Below are 22095 nucleotides of genomic sequence, written 5' to 3'. Positions count from 1 at the left end.
TGTCAGAGTTCTTAAGATATTTGGAGAGTTCTGGTTTGGAGAACACTGAAAAGTGATGTATGGGCCAGAAATTTGTAAGATAGTTTCTGACCTTTTCTTTTTTTTTAAGATTTTATTTATTTATTTGACACACAGAGAGAGAGAGAGAGTGAAGCAGGCCTGCCGCCAAGCAGAGAGCCCAATGAAGGGCTCCATCCTGGGACCCTGGGACCATGACCTGACCCAAAGGCAGACGCTCAACGACTAAGCCACCAGTTGCACCAGTTTCTGACCTTTTCAACAGAGAAGGTATCTCGGAGAACATGAACACCTGAAGACTGTTCTGCACTGAATTTATAGGAAATTTCTTGGATTAAGGAATTCATTAAAAAACAAATTACCGACACTTTCCTCATGTTTATATATGAAACATTTCCAAGGGGCTGCTGAACTCCTTGAAATATTAGTAGTTTTATCAGTGGCTCTATGCCATACCACTGAAAGCAGAACATAAATAATTTCTAATGAAGGCTTTTATTCTTATGCATACTGCAAAAGGATTGGCTTTGTCTCATGCTCAGCTAGTCTACTGTGCTGAATAGCCTCTAGAGAAAGATACAACACTAACATAACCAGTGATCACAGGACTGCTAAAATTTTGGCCAAAAACATGCAGTCTGAAAGAGGAGATGCTTTCAGAAGTGAGAAATCTTAGATGGTTACTGAACCACACAATTCCAAAGAACTTTTTTTTTTTTAAATATTTTATTTATTTATTTGACAGAGAGAGATCACAAGAAGACGGAGAGGCAGGCAGAGAGAGAGAGAAAGGGAAGCAGGCTCCCTCCGAGCAGAAAGCCCGACGCGGAACCCGATACCAGGACCCTGAGATCATGACCCGAGCCGAAGGCAGCGGCCTAACCCACTGAGCCACCCAGGCGCCCCTCCAAAGAACTTTTTAAGGAGAAATCCAGGTGTGTATCCAGTTCTCAATTTTAGCTTGGAGAAAGGGTACCGTACACTTCTGGAATAATGAATATATCCTTAATTTGAGGAGAATATTAATAAAATCAATAAAAACAATTATATTTGGCAGTTTATAAAAAAAAAAAGGAAGATAACAACGAACTTCTAAAATCAATATCATACACCAAACAACACACCTGGGAAGCTCAGATAATACAAAGTAGGAAAATGTGAGAAAAGTCTACACCTAAGCATACCCTACTCACACTGCAGAAAACAAAACACAGAAATTCTTGAAGAAGCCATAAGGAAAAAAATCACCTTACATATAGAAGAACAAGCCTAAGAATTACAGCAGACCTCTCTTCAGAACACTTAAGAGAAGGGAGTAAACTATTCAAAGTACTGAAAGAAAAAAACTACCAACTTAGAATTCTAAGAGAGGAAAGTTTACAAAAATAACAGGTCAACCTTAAGAAATAAGAAAAATTTCAAATAAATAATCTAACTTTATATCTAAAGGAATTAGAAAAAATACATACAAAGCTCAAAGTTAAAAGGAGAAAGAATAAAAATCACACAGAAATAAATGGTACAGAGATTTTTTTAAAAATAGAAATGATCAATAAAACCAAGAGCTGCTTTTTGAAAAGATAAATGGATAAAACTCTAGTCAGATTCATCAAGGAAAAAAGATAGAACTTAAATAAATAAAATCAGAAATCAAAGAAGTTAACAACTAAGACTACAGAAAAGCAAAGGATTATTAAAATACTACTATGGAAAATTACATGCCAACAAATTTGCCAAACTAAAAGATATGGATAAATTCCTAGAAATATACAATCTTCCAAAACTGAATCAGGAGGAAAAAGAAAATCTGAAAGGACTGATGACCAGGAATGAAATTAAACAAACAAAAGGCCAGGACCAGATGCCTTCCCAGTTGAATTCTACCAAACACTTAAAGAGTTAGTACCTTTTCTTCTCAAACTATTCCAAAAAATAGAGGAAGGAAAGAGTCCAAATTTTATTCTACAAGGCCAGCATTACCCTAATAATTGAACCGGTAATATACAAAAAAAAGGAAACTACAAACCAATTATCTCTGATGGACAGAGATACAGATATCCTCAACAAAATATTAGCAAACTGCATTCAAAAATACATTAAAAGAATCATTCACTGCTATCAAATAGAATCTTATTCCAGAGATGCAAGCATGATTCATATCCACAAATCAATCAACATGATATATCACGTTAACAAAATAAAGGATAACACCCATATGATCAACTTAATAGACGCAGAAAAAGAATCTGATAAAATTCAACTTCCATACATGATAAAAACTCTCATCAAAGTGGACTTAGAGGGAACACACCTCAACATAATCAGGGCTATACATAATGAACCTATAGCTAATGTCATACTCATTGGTGAAAAACTGAAGATTTTCCTTTAAGATTAGGAACCCATCCCCCCCCCCACCCCGGCGCCTGGGTGGCTCAGTGGGTTGGGCCGCTGCCTTCAGCTCAGGTCATGATCTCAGGGTCCTGGGATCGAGTCCCGCATCGGGCTCTCTGCTCAGCAGGGAGCCTGCTTCCTCCTCTCTCTCTGCCTGCCTCTCTGCCTACTTGTGATCTCTCTCTGTCAAATAAATAAATAAAATCTTTAAAAAAAAAAAAAAAAGGAACCCACCCCCCAAAAAAAGGATCAGGAACAAGACAAGGATGGCTACTCTTGCCATTTTTATTCAAAACAGTACTAGAAATCCTAGCCAGAGCAAACAGACAAGAAAAAGTAATAAAAGTATCTAAATTGGTAAGAAAGAAGTAAAACTGTCAGTATTTCCAAATGACATGGCCCTGTATTTCGAAAAGCCTAAAGTGGGCGCCTGGGTGGCTCAGTGGGTTAAGTAAGCCGCTGCCTTCGGCTCAGGTCATGATCTCAGGGTCCTGGGATCGAGTCCCGCATCGGGTTCTCTGCTCCACGGGGAGCCTGCTTCCTCCTCTCTCTCTCTCTGCCTGCCTCTCTGCCTACTTGTGATCTCTCTGTGTCAAATGAATAAATAAAATCTTAAAAAAAAAAGAAAAGCCTAAAGACTCCACCAGAAGATCTGAGAATAAATGAAGTTATAGTAAAGTTGCAGAACACAAAATGAACACCCAGAAATTGGTTGTATTTCTGTATACTAATAACAAAATAACAGAATAAAATACCTAGGAATAAACTTAACCAAGGAGGTAAAAAACCTATACTGTGAAAATTATAAGACACTGAAGAAAGAAAATGAAGACACAAATGGAAAGTTACACCACGCTCACAGAATAAATAATTAATATTGTTAAAATGTCCATATTACTCAAAGCAACCTAAAAATTCAATGCAATCCCTATCAAAATACTAGAAGTATTTTCCACAGAACTAGAACAAATAATCCCAGCACCTGCATGAAACCACAAAAGACAATGAATAGCCAAAACAATCTTGACAAAGAAAAGCAAAGCGGGGGGGTTGACAATCCCAGATTTAAAGATATACTACAAAATCAAACATTTTATTTTATTTTATTTTATTTTATTCACACAAAAACAGACATTCTGATCAATGAAACAGGATTGAGAACCTAGAAATAAACCACACTTATATGATGAACTAATGTAAAACAAAAGAAGAATGTACAATGTGGAAAAGACAGTTTCTTCAATAAATAGTGTTGGGAAAACTGGACTGCTACATGCAAAAGAACAAAACTGTTGGACCACTTTATTACACTAAGTAGAAAAATAACTCAAAATGGATTAAACACCTAAACGTGAGACCTGAAGCCATAATATTCCTTTAAAAAAAAAAAAAAAAGGCTGTAGTCTTTGACATTGGCCTTAACAACACATTTATGGATATGTCTACTCAGGTAAGGGACATAAAAACAAAAATAAATTATGCGGACTACACTAAAATAAAAAGCTTTTGCACAGCAAAGGAAACCATCAAAAAATGATATAGTTTAGAAAAACACAATGAAATTTCAAATTATTAAAGAGTATATATTATATATATTATATATAATATGTTGTATGTGTGTATATATACATATATATGTATACATATATATGTATATATATTCATAGAGACCAAATATATATATATATAATATATATATACATATATATATATATATTCATAGTTAGAGACCAAACTAGATGTAAAGTACAAACCAAATCTGTAAAATACATCTATTTTTTAGGACCTGAAATATATCAAAATAACTTTACTCTGTAGAACTTTACAGGTCTTTTCCTCCTCCTTTATTCTGTGTTTTCTAAACTGCCTAAAATGATCAGTTTAACAATCAAAGATAATACTAATGTTGGTAATTCATAATATGCTGTACTTACAGAATGTTAGTGTGGCAGAACCCCAATTACGCAAGTGCTCCTTATGGTAATGTCACTCTTTTCCAGCTAGGAGTCATTCCAAGGCGATACAAGAGGGTATCTGAGGGCGCCTGGGTGGCTCAGTGGGTTAAGCCACTGCCTTCGGCTCAGGTCATGATCTCAGGGTCCTGGGATCGAGTCCCACATCGGGCTCTCTGCTCAGCAGGGAGCCTGCTTCCCTCTCTCTCTCTTTGCCTGCCTCTCCATCTGCTTGTGATATCTCTCTGTCAAATAAATAAATAAAATCTTTAAAAAAAAAAAAAAAAAAAAAGAGGGTATCTGATATCATGCCCCACAGTATACATCAAAACCTTTCACCCAGAAGTAGAGCTAGTTAGAGCCAAACTGGGATATGTTTCAAACCTAAAGGAATCATTAAAAAGCCGTAAGTCCCAACCACCCTACTCTAATATAATTCTCCTACAATTTAGTTACCAAGACTAAACTCAATACAAAAAGGTTAATCCCAATCTTCAACATCACTTCACTGTCTTAGAAACCACAAGTTCTACAGTTATACATCATATGGAACAAGAAATGTTCCTGACTTACAAATGCACTGTTTTTTAAGTTCTTGTCTATTTACTCAATTTGATAGTGCAATCTGATCTTAGCCATCTACTTAATTATAACGCCTATATTTGGATATGAGAATTGTTAAATTTCTTTAATGATATTCTTACATATAAAATGTGCACACATATACACTATACAAATATATACATACACAAGGTTTTTCTAAATATTGTAATAATGAGTCATGAAGTGTGGAAAAAAAATGTCAGCAAAACAATGAACTGCTCTTTAAATTATGCTGAATTATTCTAAATTATTTGTGCCATCCTGTAGAATTATACTGAATTGACTTTCAAATATTTTATCCACTTTAACAAAAACTCTACTCAAAAGTTCAACTTTCATTTCAACAGTTCATGTCTCAGTGAAATCTACTTATTCCTTAAAAATTAGTTTGTTGTGGGGCACCTGGGTGGCTCAGTGGGTTAAAGCCTCTGCCTTCAGCTCAGGTCGTGATCCCAGCGATCGAGGCCCCGCGTTGGGCTCTCTGCTTGGCGGGAAGCCTGCTTCCCTTCCTCCCTCTCTGCCTGCCTCTCTGCCTGCTTGTGATCTCTGTCTGTCAAATAAATAAATAAAAATTAAAAAAAAATTAGTTTGTTGTAAAAGCTATTTTATACATAGCTCAAGTAACACTCTATTTTTAATTTTTTTCAGATAAACTACAACCAAAAACACTAACTTCTTATTTAGTAGAGCTAAATGAACCAGATCTTCCTAAAGTCAGTAAACTTCATCCTAGATTTTGGGGGATATTTTTGACAATATAAAAACAGCCATTCTAACACCAAAGACTTAAGTTGGGATTATTTAACTAACCAATAAACAACAATAGCACTCATAAAGTTAGCTCACTCTACAATCCACCTCAAAAACATCTCAAAAGATTAAATACTTCAAAGAAGCCTATCAGGATGAGCAATGAAAAACAAACTAGAGTCACAAGAGATTACAGAATACACAAAGAGATTTGTCAATTCAACACTCTAGAATGGGATACTGGAAAGTTGGGGTCAGATTCACAGGCTCAGAGGCATGTGACAACCTATGAGACTGGCCTGGTTCTTGGTTAGGCTATAAATTTCCAACCCTAAAAATCTCAATTAAATGGATACATTTCTATTTAAAAAAAACAACAACAACACAATTTACTCAAGAGACTAAAAATAAAATCAACAGCTGTATTAATACAGGAATAAAATCAGAAAATGGCCTAAAAATAGCCTCAAAACAGCTCCCAAAAAACAGATGATTTGTTTTAAAGGTTAATTCTTTCAAAACTACCATAAAACATAAAATAAGCATACAAAGCTTCACGATCTTAAAATAATCATTATTTAAAATCAATTTAAGTGATATTAAGACCAAAATTGCTCCCACAAATACACTGTCTAAAACACATAAGGTTCTAAATAAAATGCCAATAAAGGGAACACAAATGCATAGAAAATAACCCACAGAATAAGCAGGGGATAGAGGTTTAATCTTGGAAAATCTGGGGAAACCGGCTGGCTCAGTCAGTAGAGCATGCAATTCTTGATCTTGGGGTCATGAGTTCAAGTTCCACAATGCATGTAAAGCTTACTTTGAAAACATAATAAATAAATCTTGGAAAATCTAATTTATCATATAAACTGATAAAATAAAAAAACCACATGATCCAAAGATTCTAAGTAGCATTCAATAAACTTCAGCATTAGTGTATTTTGTGAGAACTCAATCCCTCTTGTCCCAGTCAAAAGCTCCCAACATGCGGTCTTAACCTCAAGCTTTGCCCCAGAAAACAAGCTTTGGGGCAAAATCAGCAATTCAGTTCTTCTCAGGATAACCAGATTTATAACATGTACATTCATACCTAATTTACATTAAGGCAGCAGTTCTCAACCAGGATAATTTTGTCCCCACAGGGGACACTTGACAACGTCTGGAGACATTTTTGGTTGCTATAGCACAGGGAATGCTATTGGCATCTAGTAGGAAGGGGCCAGGATGCTCCTAAGCATCCATCAGTGCATAGGGCAGTACCGCACAACAAATTAATTTCTGGCCCAAAACTGCTAATGTTGAAAATTTTTATATAAGGGGAAATATGCCACATACCAATTTTCATCTCATACCATATCCCATAAATTCTAGTTGAGTGAAAAAGAATTTTTCTCAGGGCACCTGGCTAGCTCAAACAGAAGAGAGGCAACTCTTGATCTCAGGGTTGTAGGTTCGAGCCCCTCACTGGGTATAGAGATTACTATAAAATTCAGCTTAAAACTTTTTTTTAAAAAACCCTCTTCTCTCTCTCTATCTCTCTCTCTCTCTGACACACACACAAACACAGGAAAGGAAAAGGAAGAGGGTAGGGGAAATGCAAAGAAGGGAGAGGAGGAAATGGAAGTAAATACCAAAACTGTGGTGAGAAGCGTCTAAACTTAAAGCAAACAAAACAATCAAAATTTAAGAGCAAACAAATTGGAAACTAGGAATAAATACTTGCAGCAAACCAAAGAATTAAAAGCATTTCTAAGAACCAAAAAGAAAAAAAAAAAAGAAAAGAAAACCAAGGTTGAAAAACAAGCAAAGAAAATACAGTATTTAAGATGAAGCACCTTAACAGCCTAAGAATTTAATCCTTGCTTTAAAAAAAAAAAAAAAAAGGAAAGAAACATACTTTCTTAACTTTGCTGCATGGCGGTGGGGGGGGGGAGCGGCATGCAGGGGGATTGCTGGTCGTATTTTTTAAGGAGTCTACATTTTACTTTTTAGTGATTTAAAAAAAAAAAGAATTAATAAAAAAGTGATTTTTTAAAAACAAAGGAAAGCCTGAAAACCAAGGTTAAAAGTCTTAAAATCCAGAATTTTTTTTTTAATTATGCACAAAATATCAATGGTATTATAAGTTCACCAACTCTTCTGCCCTAATAAACATGTATCCTTCTGGTAATAAAAAACCACTTCATAAAAAGGATAATATGAGCAATTTACACAAATTTCAAACAGGTATGAGTTGTATTCACTAGGGAATATTTACTTTAATCCTAATCAATACAATATAGATAGATATCATAATATCTAATTAGGTCTGTCAAATCAAATGTACTCTATATTACACCACTGGTTATATCACTAAACATTAACCTTTATTATAGCAAAGGGCAAAATACAAGAAGTTAATAAAAAAAAAAATTAACAAAACTATACTCCATTGGGGCACCTGGGTGGTGCAGTCAATTACTGCTTTTGACTCCTGGTTTTGACTCGGGTCAAGATCTGGGTCACAGGATCCAGCCCCACTCAGGACTCTGTGCCCAGCACAAAGTCTGCTTAAGACTTCCTCTCCCGGGGCACCTGGGTGGCTCAGTGGGTTAAGCCTCTGCCTTCGGCTCAGGTCATGATCCCAGGGTCCTGGGATAGAGCCCCGCATGGCAGGGGGCCTGCTTCCTCCTCTCTCTCTCTCTCTCTGCCTGCCTCTCTGCCTGCTTGTGATCTCTGTCTGTCAAATAAATAAATAAAATCTTTAAAAAAAAAAAAAAAAACAACTTCCTCTCCCCCAGCCCTCTCCTCTACTCTCTCTCTATAAAAACATAATCCACTGTAAATTCAAAAACAAGTATAAGCTTTATTCCAAAGAAGCTGTAATATAATAGAAACACTTTAACGGTTCCACCTGTTATGTCCTATTAAAAAAATATAAGATGAAAAATATTTTTAGTTTTTATTCCCAGGATTAAATACTTATTTTTCACCAGAACCAAAAGTCTTTACCAGAAACTTCCTTCCAGGACTATCTTTACATAAATGCAGAAATGCAAAATTGATGAGCATTGCTTAATGTCATTAACCAGTGACACTTCATTATTAGGTTCCCTAAAGTCATCCAGAATGTCAGAATACTAATAAAGAAAATTTCCTCAAATCCATTAAAATAGAACTGATAAGCAGCATTTCTTACATTTTTTTTCAACAGAGGTAAGTAAAGCACTCTAAAAATATCATACACAAAACCCACCCCTCCTTTTTGTATTTCATATAGTGCACAAAAGTTTGCATATCAGGTACTTATTCAAAGGGTATTCAAAGAGAAGAGAATTTGTGGTACAAGAAAATTTTTACACAGTATTACATTCCTTTTAATATTATTAAATCAGATCTGTAAGTGACAGATGTCTACAAAAATAATCTAAACTTAAAAAACAAAAGTACTGGGTGTCTGGGTAGCTCACTGGGTTAAAGTCTCTGCCTTTAGTTCAGGTCATAACCCCAGGGTCCTGGGATGAAGCCCCACATTGGGCTCTCTGCTCAACAGGGAGCCTGCTTCCCCCACCCCTCTCTCTGCCTGCCTCTCTGCCTACTTGTGATCTCTGTCAAATAAATAAATAAAATCTTATTTAAAAAAAGGCATTTTAATCTCACAAAGGCCAATTACTTAATAGTAAGTTGAAAACAAATAAACTACCACGCACAAGTGACTAATGGCTCCTTCCAAAATAACAAATCCTAACAACAAATATACAAAATCCATCTGAAGAGCTAACAAGTTGGAAAACTGAACTAAAAATTCCTCATTCAGATTTTTATTCCCACTATTAACCTTGAGAAAACACTACAGATATCGGTTTTAAGCACATTTCAAACCATATAAAATACCATGTATTTGTCATAAAATTTTATAGAATTCAGCAAAAAAATCTTTTGATAGTCTACTCGGCACATAAGTAAAAGACCAAAGTGTAACACACAGTTAAAATTAGTTAAAAATCTTTTAACAGAAAAAAATTACCTAAATACAGGTATAATTTGTAATACCAATCCACAGCTTTAGGGTGACAGGATTTAAATTTCTTTATTCTTAAACCACATTAGGACAGTCATTTCAATCTGTATTACTTGCTCTATTTAGCTCAACTTTTTCCCCCCAATGTCTTAAGAAATAATTAAGAGGGGACACCTGGGTGACTCAGTCAATTAAATGTCCAACTCTAGATTTCAGCTCAAGACATGATCTCAGGGTCATAGGATTAAGGTCCACATCAGGCTCTGCACTCTTTTCTCTTCCTCTACACCCCCGGCCAAGTGTGCGTGCACGCTCTCTCAAATAAATCTTAAAAACACAATTAAGAGAACATGCTTTAAGATCAGAGCAATATAAATTTAATCCAGCCTTCCCCACATCCTTCCCCTGACCTTGGGTGAGTAACAATGTCTTTAACTTCAATTTCTAATTTTGAAAATGGAAACAATGATGTTTTTACCCCAGAATGCTCCAGTGAAATTAAATTCTGAACAAAATACCTAGCATTGTAAGCATTCCCTAAATGCTAATAATTAGCAAAATATCAATTAAAAAGAAATTTTAAAGTTATCAAAAAAAGGAAAGTTGCTTCAAAAGACAATTTCACTCTAAGTTGAACTTAAATGTGTTTAAAAAAAAAAAGTGTAATGAAGTTATATAACTGCAAGAACCTATACGAAAATCAGAATCATGAAATCATTTTATTTTCTCCATGTTTCCGAGCAAACACCAAAAGTAAATATGTGCATTAAAAAATAAACCTAGGAGCGCCTGGGTGGCTCAGTGGGTTAAACCTCTGCCTTCGGCTCAGGTCATGATCCCAGGGTCCTGGGATCAAGCCCCGCATCGGGCTCTCTGCTCAGCAGGGAGCCTGTTTCATCCTCTCTCTCTGCCTGCCTCTCCGCCTACTTGTGATCTCTGTCAAATAAAAAAAAATAATAATAATAAAACATTTTTTAATTTAAAAAAAAATAAAAAATAAAAAATAAACCTAAATCCATACACTCAAAGAGATGTGAATTCAAATTACCAAAAAACATTATCTGGCCAGGGCTGAGAGCAGGGGACTCTTGTTTTATTTCTCTTTGTATCTCTCTTTTATTTCTTTGTATTCCCAACCCCCATCACAGTGCCTAACATGCCAAATGTACTCAACAGCTATCTGTAGCACTGAAATGAAACACATACTTAATACTCAAGTCACCAAATTTTTGAGTGGCTGCTACTGGAAGGCAGCCACTTGTTCCAGATATCTCTAAGGAAAAAAGAAAAGGAAAAAAAAGAAAAAGAAGAAAGCTCTGCACTCCTGAAGGTTATACTCTACAGTTATATTATTTTTTAAAGATTTTTTTAAAATTTATCTATTATTTGAGAGAGAGAGAAATAATGAGAGGGAGAAAGAGTATGAGAGGAGAGGTCAGCAGGAGAAGCAAACTCCCTGTCAAGCAGGGAGCCTGATCTGGGACTCGATCCTGTAACTCCAGGATCATGACCTGAGCCAAAGGCAGTTGTTTAACCAACTGAGCCACCCAGACACCCCTCTACAGTTATATTATAAAAGGGTAAGACAAATAAGCAATAAACATGTAAATAAGGAAAATACAAAGTAAGTTACAATGTGGAAAGAATGGATTAAAAAAAAAAGCAGGACAGGATAAGGAGGATCAGGAATGCCTATTATCTGTAACCCCAATGACACCTCTCAGAGGAAGAGTTAGAATTGCAACAGAGTAGGAATTTAAAGTCTAATACAAAACTGACATGCGGAAAACACATTTCTAAATAACTTAAAGTTAGTTTCTTACTCTAAAGAATAAATAAAAATCATGTAGGAGAGTATACATTTTTAAGATCAACTTTAATATTTCCCCAAAACATTATACTCTGCTTTAGCCAGGACTGATGGTCTCAATTTTACAAATATATCAACTTCTATGTTGCAAGTGAGCGAGCAGAAGGCAGTTCGGCTGCAAGAGCAGAGCAATGTCTAAATCAAAGGAACCTGTTTCTTCAAACTTTTCTAGCAGCAATTCTGACAGTGAGGTTGACAAAAAGTTAAAGAGGAAAAAGCAAGTTGCTCCAGAAAAATCTGTGAAGAAGCAAGACTGGTGAAACTTCAAGAGCCCTCTCATCTACTGAGCAGAGCAGCAACAGAAACAATATAACATGTTTCAGATCCAGAAAATGAGGTAGGTCCACGTTAAGGACTTTACAGGGAAAGTTCTAACTGATATTAAAGAACACTGGATGTATCAGAAGGTGAAATGAAACCTGAAAGAAAAGGTATTCCTTTAATTTCTGAGCAATGGAGCCAGCTGAAGAAAAGATTTCTGACATTAACGATAAAGCAAAAGAACAATAAAATCAGAGCCATATAAAACCTGTAACAGCTCTAGTTGTTTTAATTTGCCTTTTTACATTGGCTTTTGGTTTCCAAACATTGTTTTCCAAGCTGTAGTATATCTGGACTTCAGAACAATTTGTAAGATGAACAGTTTTTATAGCCTCATTAAAAGTGTTCTGAGGGGCACCTGGGTGGCTCAGTGGGTTAAAGCCTCTGCCTTAGGCTCAGGTCATGATCTCAGGGTCCTGGAATCGAGTCCCGAATAGGGCTCTCTGCTCAGCAGGGAGCCTGCTTTCCCCTCTCTCTCTGCCTGCCTCTCTACCTACTTGTGATCTCTGTCAAATAAATAAATAAAATCTTTAAAAAAAAAAAAAGTGTTCTAAGCGAAGCTGTCAGCTTTATTAGAAGGCTTGCTTTGTACCCACCACCTGGTGTAAAATAAAATTAAGTAATACAATCTTAAAAAAACAAACAAATATATTAACTTTTATACTAAAAACCCAAAACAACTTGGCAATTATAATAATCACAACAGGGCGCCTGGGTGGCTCAGTGGGTTAAGCCGCTGCCTTCGGCTCAGGTCATGATCTCAGGGTCCTGGGATCGAGTCCCGCATCGGGTTCTCTGCTCCACGGGGAGCCTGCTTCCTCCTCTCTCTCTCTCTGCCTGCCTCTCTGCCTACTTGTGATCTCTCTGTGTCTAATGAATAAATAAAATCTTTAAAAAATAAAAAATAAAAAATAAATAATCACAACAAATAAATGCTCTAGAAATTTCACTCTTCTAGTTATCAAAATCAGTCTAGATGTGAGGTAAATTTCTGGCCTCAGTTACATGGACACTGATAAATACTAACAATGTTAAGGCAGTTTTAGTATTTCAGGTATAAGAATCTTAAAAATATCAACGTAAATGAAGGTATACCTTACTCCAAAGACTCAGTGCCAGGAAAATGGCAGGGGGGAGGGGGTCTATCTATCTATTTATCTACCTATCTTTACTACTGCCATGTCCTTACCACCTTGACAACTGCGATGTCACTGGTCCAACTAAGGAGAGATGAACAAATCCCATTTGCCTTCCAACACAGGAATCTATATCCTGACCTTCCTTGTGCTTCTCCTGTAACATTTTAACATTTCTAAAAATGGAATACATCCTCTAAATGTGCTACATTCCCTCTCATTTGGATTTCTGATGACTCAAATGTTAAGCTTTATTCCTATCATGTTCGTATCATATTCACATTGTAGCACTATAAGCCATGCTGAAACATTCATGACACTCATCAACCCCTGGAGGGAGGAAGAGAGAGGAACATTTATGTTAGAATCGCTAGGGATTGAGGAATTTTTTTTTTTAATCCAGGTAACTCTAATAATTCTCATGGGCCCAACCCATAACTCTGCTATCAACTACTTAAGGTACCAAAACATATTTGTCCTAATCCCCCTAGTGCCTAGAATGGCATTAATCACATTCTTCACATTAAGGCAAATACCTCTTAATTCCTCACATTAAGGCAAATACATCTTGATTAACTTTCACATAAAGCTCCTTTCCAGGACTGTAAGACCTTGCAATAGAATCTTCCTCTTAGGTGGTACCTATCTGTTACTGCTACCATACTTAAAAGTATTCTTCTACTATAAACTCCCAGTGATTAGGTGCCACACTGCCACACAGTCACTCTCTTGGAATTACCTGAACACCAAATCATCAAAAACCACCTGAGCTACAAGACACTAAAATAGATCCTGAATTTTAGGATCCCATATTAGTCATCTCTGTTTTGTAAATTAGTTGGGAAAGAGAATGAGATCATGATGGGAAGTTTAATAACAGATACAGAATTTAAAAGATTATAAAATGCAAGTCTCCTATATGGCATTGGAAAGGACTGACAGGGTATAAATAGGTTCTAGGAAAGAAAGGGTCTGTAACACTGCTGTACCTGGCAACAAATCAGCATCTTGGGCTACATATCAAATTGGAACATGAATTTTTTAAAAGCAGAGTTTCTTCTTAGAGTAAAAGGTCCTTTAAATGCGAACAATTAGTAAATACATTTTCAGTTGAATGAAAAAGGTCACTGAGAGAGTGTAATGTCCAGGTACCAGAGACCTTCAGAAACAAACAAAAACCAAAATAAAACAAACAAAAAAAAGTCAAATTTAGTCCAAATGAGGAAACTTTTAGGACCCCAAAAGGAAAATGCCTACCTCACTTACAGGTCTGCTCTGGGTATGAAGCCTGCTTGGGATTTCTCTCTCCCTGTGTCCCCTACTCCACTCTCTCACATCATTCAATCAAATCAATCAGTAAGTATAGAAGTACCTGTAGCCCTCTGAATTAGTATTTTTGTATTCTTTGGGTAAATACCTAGTAGTGCAAATGCTAGACCATAAGGTGGTTCTATTTTTGACCTTTTGATAAACCTCCATACTGGTTTCCAGAGCACTTGGACCAAGTCTGTATTCCCACCAACAGTGCATGAATGTTCCTTTCTTTCCACATCCTCGCCAATACCTGTTATTTCTTGTGTTAATGATTTTAGCCATTCTGACAGGTGTGAGGTGATAGTTCATTATAGTTCTGATTTGCCTTTGCCTGATAATAAGAGATGTTAAACATATTTTCATGTCACTGTTGGCTATCTGTGTGTCTTCTGTGGAAAAGTGCCTATTCATGTATTCTGCCCATTGGTTAATTGGATTATTTGGGTTTTCGGTGGTGAGTTTTAAAAGTTCTTTATATATTTTACTAACCCTTTATCAGTTATATCATTTGCAAATATCTTCTCCATTCTGCAAGTTGCATACAAATTTTATTGATTCTTCTGCTATGCAGAAACTTTTTATTTCGATGTAGTCCCAACAGTTCATTTTTGCTTTTGTTTTCCCCTGCCTCAGGAGATATATCTAGAAAGAAGTTGCTATGGCTGATGTCAAAGAAGTTACTACCTGTGATTTCTCCTAGGATTTTTATGGTTTCAGGTCTCACATTTAGGTCTTTAATCCATTTTGAATTTATTTTTGTGTATGATGTAAAAAAGTGGTCCAGTTTCATTCTTTTGCAAATTATCCCACTTTTCCCAACACCATTTGTTGAAGAGATTGTCTTTCTCACACTGGATATTCTTTTCTACTTTGTCAAAGATTAAGTGACCATATGATTGTAGGTTTGTAATTGTAGATTTATTTCTGGATTTTCTATTCTGTTTCACTGATTTTTGTGCCTATTTTTGTGCCAATACCATACTGTTTTGATTACTAAAGCTTTTTAATGTAATCTGAAGTCCAGAATTGTGACAGCTCCAGCTTCACTTTTCTTTCTCAAGACTGTTTTCGCTATTCAGGGTCTTTTGTGTTCCACACAAAGTTTCAAATGGCTTGTTTGGATAGGGATTGCCATTACATGTGTAGACTGCTTTAGGTAGTACAGACATTTTTGAATGTTTATTCTTCTAATCCACGATCATAGAACACCTTTCCATTTCTTTGTGTTATCTTCAATTTCTTCCATCAGTGTTTTATAGTTTTCAAAGTATAGGTCTTTCACCTCTTTGGTTAGGTTCATTCCTAGGTATTTTATTATTTCTGGTGCAACTGTAAATAGCATTATTTTCTAAATTTCACCTTCTGCTGCTTCCTTATTGGTGTATAAAAATGCAACAGATTTCTGTACACTGATTTCGTATCCTGCGACTTTACTGAATTCACTTATCAATTCCAGCAGTTTTTTGGTAGAGCCAGGTTTTCTATACATAATATCATGTCACCTGCAAATAGGGAACGTTTTACTTATTCATTACAAATTTGGATGCCTTTTATTTCTTTTGGTTGTGGGATTGCTGTGGCTACGACTTCCAGTACTATGTTGAATAAAAGTGGTGAGACCCTTCCTTTGCTTGTTCCTCACCTTAAGGTAGGAGCTCTCATTTCTCCCCCATTCAGGATGATGTTAGCTCTGGCTTTTTCATAGATGGCTTTTATTATGTTCAGGTATGTTCCTGTTAAACCTACTTTGTAGAAGGTTTTTATCATGAATAGATGTTGTACTTTGTCAAATGCTTTTTCTCCATCTACTGAAATGGTATGATATAGTTCTTATCCTTTCTTTTATTGATGCGATATAGCACACTGATTAATTTGCAATTAAAATATATTTCATAGAGAAGAAAATTCCATCACAGAAGAGAAGCCAAAAAAAAAAAAAAAAAAAATAACAGATCTGGATTAGGTACAAATAAAAATTTGGAGGTATTTTTGATTAGCAAATGGAATGAACCAAAAGCACTTCATATTTTATAACTTTGATTTCATCTCAAATGCCTTGAAATTACTAGATCTTATTAAGTTAATGTGACATCATTTTACTCTGCACTCCTCATTTAGAGAAGTATATGGCATAAGTCAGGCTAGTTTCCATAGGAAAATATAAAATATTATCACTGTGAATTTCCAACCTTAATGGGATTTTATGGAACTATTAACTATTCAAAGTTTGAAACACATAGAAAAACCTGATCACAAGTACTTACTAATTAAGGAACACCGCTTATTATTATTTTTGTTAGTGATCCAAATTTGAAACAAAAATTTCCTACTACTACTACTTCATGCTCTGGATTAGTTTAACTGAAATAAATCCTGAGACTGAAAGGTGAGCCCTTAGCAGGCAATTTCCATTTGCCACTACTTACCTGCATGAATCAAGATTTTCTCCAGCTAGTGCAATAAAATAAAACAAGGAAATAAATCACACTATTATAATAGTGCATAGATAACCTCTAAACCAACTGCACTTTTCTGTCCATTAAAACTGCCTCATAATTTAAACATGTTAACTGGTCATATATGAGCTTAAAAAAAAAAAATCTTAAACTAAGACATTTATAACCTAACCTAAAATTAACAGAAATTAAGTCCTTAAAATCCACCTACTTTCTCAAAAATAAAAATTCACACATTGTAACACTGTCATTTGATGTCTTTTTCCCCTTCAAAATACAGATATGTATTTCTGAAATAAGAAAAGTTAAATTTTGCCCTTCTATATCTCTAAATTCTCCCCAAATTCCTTCACACAGAGTATCTCAAATTTCTGTTAAGCATCCTTCTATATTTAACAAAGAAACTAAAAGCAGTGCTTTAATTTAACATAAAATCCAAAGAACCTAGTCTCTCCTAGTACTCATCTTATTTACTTTTCCTAAAACTATTAAATTCACCATCAATAATGGACTTTCAAAATATAATCAATACTGGGGAAAAAAAAAAAACTTCCTACTTTTTTTTTTTTTAATTTATTTGACAGAGATCACAAGTAGGCAGAGAGGCAGGCAGAGAGAGAGGAAATAGAGCAGGCTCCCTGCTGAGCAGAGAGCCCGATGAGGGGCTCGATCCCAGGACCCTGGGATCATGATTTGAGCCAAAAGCAGAGGCTTTAACCCACTGAGCCACCCAGGCGCCCCCCTACATAATTTTTATAAGGATACATAAAATTAAAATTTCTGGGAAAAAAATGAATTTCTGCATTACTACAAAACACCTATCCCACCAATCCTATAAATGCAATATGAGCTTCTAACAAAGGTCAAAAATTGAGAATTGTTTTTATAAGTTAGTGCAAGAATTAGGGAAATCATTTGAAAATGAAAATAAAACCAATCAACACTTGCCATGTTCCAAACACTTTACAAGTATTAAATGCTCATCCAATCCCCACAACAATCCATGAGGTTATTTTTACCCCATTAACAGAATAAGAAACTGAAGCAGAGACAGATTAAAGTAACTTCCTCAGTCACAACAGCTAACAGGTGGAAGAGCCAGGATCTGACCTTGAGCTGTCCCAGTCCAGAACCCTGCTCTTCACTCTCTTGCTATATTTCCTAAATAGTACACATGGTAGGAACCATCACTTAATAGGTACCCAAGTTATTTCAAAACAAAGAAATTGAAGATTTTTTTTCATTCTGTGACACACCAGATAAAATAACATATAAATATTTTAAGCTGCCATCTTAAATCATAAGAAATAAAGACTGCTGATAACAAAACCAAGCAAATGAGATTTAGGAGATTTAAAAGGAGGAAACTCCTTTTAAATGATTTTGATAACTTTAACATAAAATATTACATGACCAATAAATTTAAGTATACATTCATAAGGAAATGTCTGACAAATACCTTTCAGAAATTAACTACAAATGCCCCCAAGTAATCAACCTTCAAAACACATGCTAGGTAGTCAAGTTGAGAACATACAAACATCACACTTTACCTAGAAATGTGCCAACTTACCTAACCAGAATACAGCAGAGAAGTCACTAAAAAAAGGCCTCTTAACAATTAAAATAGGTACTCCAATATCCAAATATTGATGCTAATTTTCCTCAAGGTAACATTTACACACTAAGTAAGGGTATACTTAATTTTCCCCTTATGCAGAATTACAAATTTGAGTATGATTCCCACTCTTGCAGAAAAATTACAGAAGGGAGGGTGAAGGGGGCACTAATCACAATGACAACCAATTCAAAAGCAGAAAAATATTTAAGTAACTTCAAAATGCAAAGGAATCTAATCAATAGTCATATATACAATCCAACACATCCCTCAAGGCATCACAGTAACTGATGGTCACAAATGATGACCCTAGGCCATCAAGATGCTTAATTACATCCTGCATTCTATTTAAGACAAAGAAGAACTACATATTTTTGGATGATTTTCATCCGAATCGGTTAAAGTGGTTTTATAATTTGAGATTTAAAGGAATGAACCCTCAAATACTCAGTAAACTCAACTCATCAATTAGAAAGGAATTCATATGAAAGTTCCAAACAGCAAAGGTTTTACTGTCTGGAGGTTTAAGAGCACTTTGTGTACAGAAGTTACCTGAAAGACATAAAAGTAGAAAGTCTAGCAAAATACAGAAGAGCTAAGCGAGGATCTGTAAACACTGTGCTTAAAGCATTTCCCACAAAACATTGTGTGGGCAGAAGGTGCCACATCAGCAGTAGTCTGTATTTGTCCTACTTCTAAATCATTTGTTAGTTGCATGAATTATTAATTTCGGTTAACAGTGTGTTGATATGAAGAACACCAACTCCCAACTACAAAAAATGATAGAGTCCTCCTGATTTACTCTACAAAACCAGAGTTGGGATTATTTTTAGGGAACATGCTTATGCTCGTCGGTGGCACCAATTTATGTTTTATAATGGCACACACACTTCTTCTAGATTGTTTTTGATTTTTAAAGGATTAAGAGAGTGCCTAGCCCACACTGAAATGTGTTATCAAAAGAACTGTTACACTACTCAACAAAACTCCCTTTCAAACCAGGCTGCAACATTCTGCTTTTTCTAGCTCCAAACAAACCTTTAAAGCACATAGTAAATAACATATAAGGCCTTGTACTCTTCTCTCCTCTCGCAAGGAAGTCTAACTCCAAACAGGAAACAGCTTCTCAAAGGGTTCAACACTGAAATCCTATCAAACCCTAACAAAGTCCTCAGGAAGAGATTTCATATTTAAGTGCCAACACACTTGCTAGGTAAAAACAAAGTAAATACGCAAGCTTCCCTATCCTTGGGACATCCTTCCCTTGAAAGTTTCAGCAGAGGAAAAAAAAAAAATCACCTTTCCGAACGAACGAAAATTAAATGGCCAATCTATACAATGCCTAGCAGAAGATAAAGAAGTTAAAAGTGCTACTTTGTCAAGTTTTTCCATCACCCTCCCCCAACCGACCAGAACGGGGGGGGGGGGGGAAGGTGGGGGCGGGAAGGTGGGGGCTGGGGAAGGGAGGGAAGTTCGGGCTAAGGTTAGCTGGGCAGTGGGCGAGGAAAGGAGACCGGGTGCCCCCTCCCCCATTCCCTCACCTTTCCCGAGAGCAGGAAGAGGTGGGGAGAGAAGCGCAGGAGAAAGCACCCGCAAGCCCTCCGACCAATTTCTCCGCGAAAAGAGCAAGGTGGAAGGCAGGGCGAGGAGGGGCGGTGGGAGGGTGCGGTGTTGCCGCGAAGGAGCTGATCCCGGTCCCTCCCTGCGGAGACCTAGAAGGGGAACCGCCTAGCCGAATCCGGCAGGTCCCGCCGGGCGGCGGGAAACGCCCGCGAGTCTCTTACCCATGCTGGGGGCTCCCGCGGGGAGAAGCCCAGCGCCCCCTGCTCCTCCTCCGGTTGATCGCGCGGCCGCACTTGCGGCGGGAGGCGGGCCCCGCGCTCCGCTCCTGCGCCTTCTGAGCTCAGGCGGGGCGAAGAGGCGCCTCCATCCGCCCGCGGCGTTCCCCGGACAGTCCCGTCAGCGCGGCCCGCGAGCAAGAAGCGACAGCCGCGGCTTCTCGCGCCTGGCCTCCGCCGAAGCCGCGGCGGCGGGAGAGCCCTCTCCCGGCGGTTTTCCCAAACCCGGGTCGCTACCGCAGCAAGCAGTGGGGGGAACCTGCCGCTGCGTCCCGGCCGCCGGCTCCCCCAAGGAGCGTCAGCCGAGCTCCGCAGCCCGCCTCCCTCCGCTCCCTTCGACAACCGCCGTTCTAGAACGCGACACGGAAAACTGAGGTGGAGACCCCACAGAGGCCGGGAAGGTGCCGGGAGCTGGACACGGGAGGAGGGAAGTCTCGCGAGAACCCCTCGTTCTCCCTGCCCCGCCCCCTACGCGTCTCGGCTCACTACCCCGCGCCCCAGCTGGTGCCAGGTGCGGTGACGTCAGGGCCGAGGAGTCGCACGCCACCCGCGGCCAGGTGCTGCAAGATGAAGAGGAAGGAATCCGGAAGAACTGCGGCTACTCCCTCGCCTTGAAGTTCGGCGCAGCTGGGACGGCCGTTTTGTATGGTTTGTCGCCCCAGATGGATACAAAGTTTTTGCTCATACGCAGAGTGAGCCTATTTTGCCCCACTTTCCGCGGGGCCGATGCAGTGTTGCTCTGTGCAGAGCGGCAGTTTCTGGGGAATCTAACAAAACAGATGGCGAAAAACAGGCAGAGAGACAGAGACCTCTTTCAACCGCTTTCAACCCTCAGAGGCCCAGCTTTTCCTGGGACCCTGTAGTTTACCTTGCAGAGTTCTTAACGAATCACAAGCATTTGTTCGTGGGAAAAACAAAGCAAAACCCTAGGCACACGCACACAAAAATTATATTTTACAGAAATAAACTTGGTTCATTTAGCCTCTGTCAGCTGACTACAACATCTAAATCCCTTTACTTGAGCAGGGGGAGAAATAATCATGATTTGAAATATTGCCAGGCATTTTTTCGAGCCTCAATATGAGGAAGGACATGGGATTACTGTAATCAATGAGCATTTCTTAGAAAAGTTGGAAACAAGTATAATTCAGCCAGCTTCTTCCCCCTGCTGTTTAAATAGACCCAATTCCAGACAGATGTGTAAGAGCAACATTTGTTGACTGCCAACTACTGTGCCTAATGCTTTTTAAAGAAATTATGTCATTTAATTCTCAAAACTATGAATTGTAAGAATTATGAATCTAAAATCTAAAACTGTCTTGCTGTTTGGGTTCAAGCAGAACTGGGTTTCTGAAACTGCACAGCCATTTGCTTTTTTGTTGGATCTTGGGTATATTAACTGAACCTGGCTGAACTTCAGTTTCTTGAATCTGTTGAAAGAAATCTTTACTGTAAATCATACTGTTTGTCACATAGTAGCAATATTATAAATATTTATTCACACTATTACAGACCTGCTTTTGCTATCTTTTAATATTTTTTCTTACAAAAAGGTTGCATATAATACCTTTATAACAACAATTGTCAATCATAATCAGCTGAAAAGGACAAAAGAAAAACATTTTAACATACATATGTAAATGAGGTGTACATGTTGGTGATATTGTATTAAAACTACAGCACATGTGCCCTTCCTTAGTCTACCAATATTTTCTAGCATGGTGTGAAATACTGTAGGAATCTGAGGCATACAATCTGGTGATTCAACATACATACATTATTAAGTTGTTGCAGGGTTGTAGGGTACTTGTCTCACAGA

At 37.3% G+C, this 22095-nt stretch overlaps 1 protein-coding gene across 1 annotated transcript in view; it reads right to left on the bottom strand.

The window, feature by feature from the left end:
* The window catches only part of CD2AP (CD2 associated protein), a 136817-nt gene extending 116502 nt beyond the window's left edge, over positions 1-20315 (bottom strand). Inside the window, exon 1 of the mRNA XM_032340205.1 lies at positions 20223-20315. Within this exon, the coding sequence (XP_032196096.1) occupies positions 20223-20226 (4 nt within the window). The 5' untranslated portion in view covers positions 20227-20315. The remainder of the gene's footprint in view (positions 1-20222) is intronic.
* Positions 20316-22095: the final 1780 nt, after the last annotated feature.

Source organism: Mustela erminea, chromosome 4 (assembly GCF_009829155.1).
Source record: "Mustela erminea isolate mMusErm1 chromosome 4, mMusErm1.Pri, whole genome shotgun sequence".
NCBI classification, from domain to species: domain Eukaryota; kingdom Metazoa; phylum Chordata; class Mammalia; order Carnivora; family Mustelidae; genus Mustela; species Mustela erminea.
The sequence above is the reverse complement of the archived record's forward strand: the minus strand, read 5'-3'. Positions and strand labels throughout refer to the sequence as shown.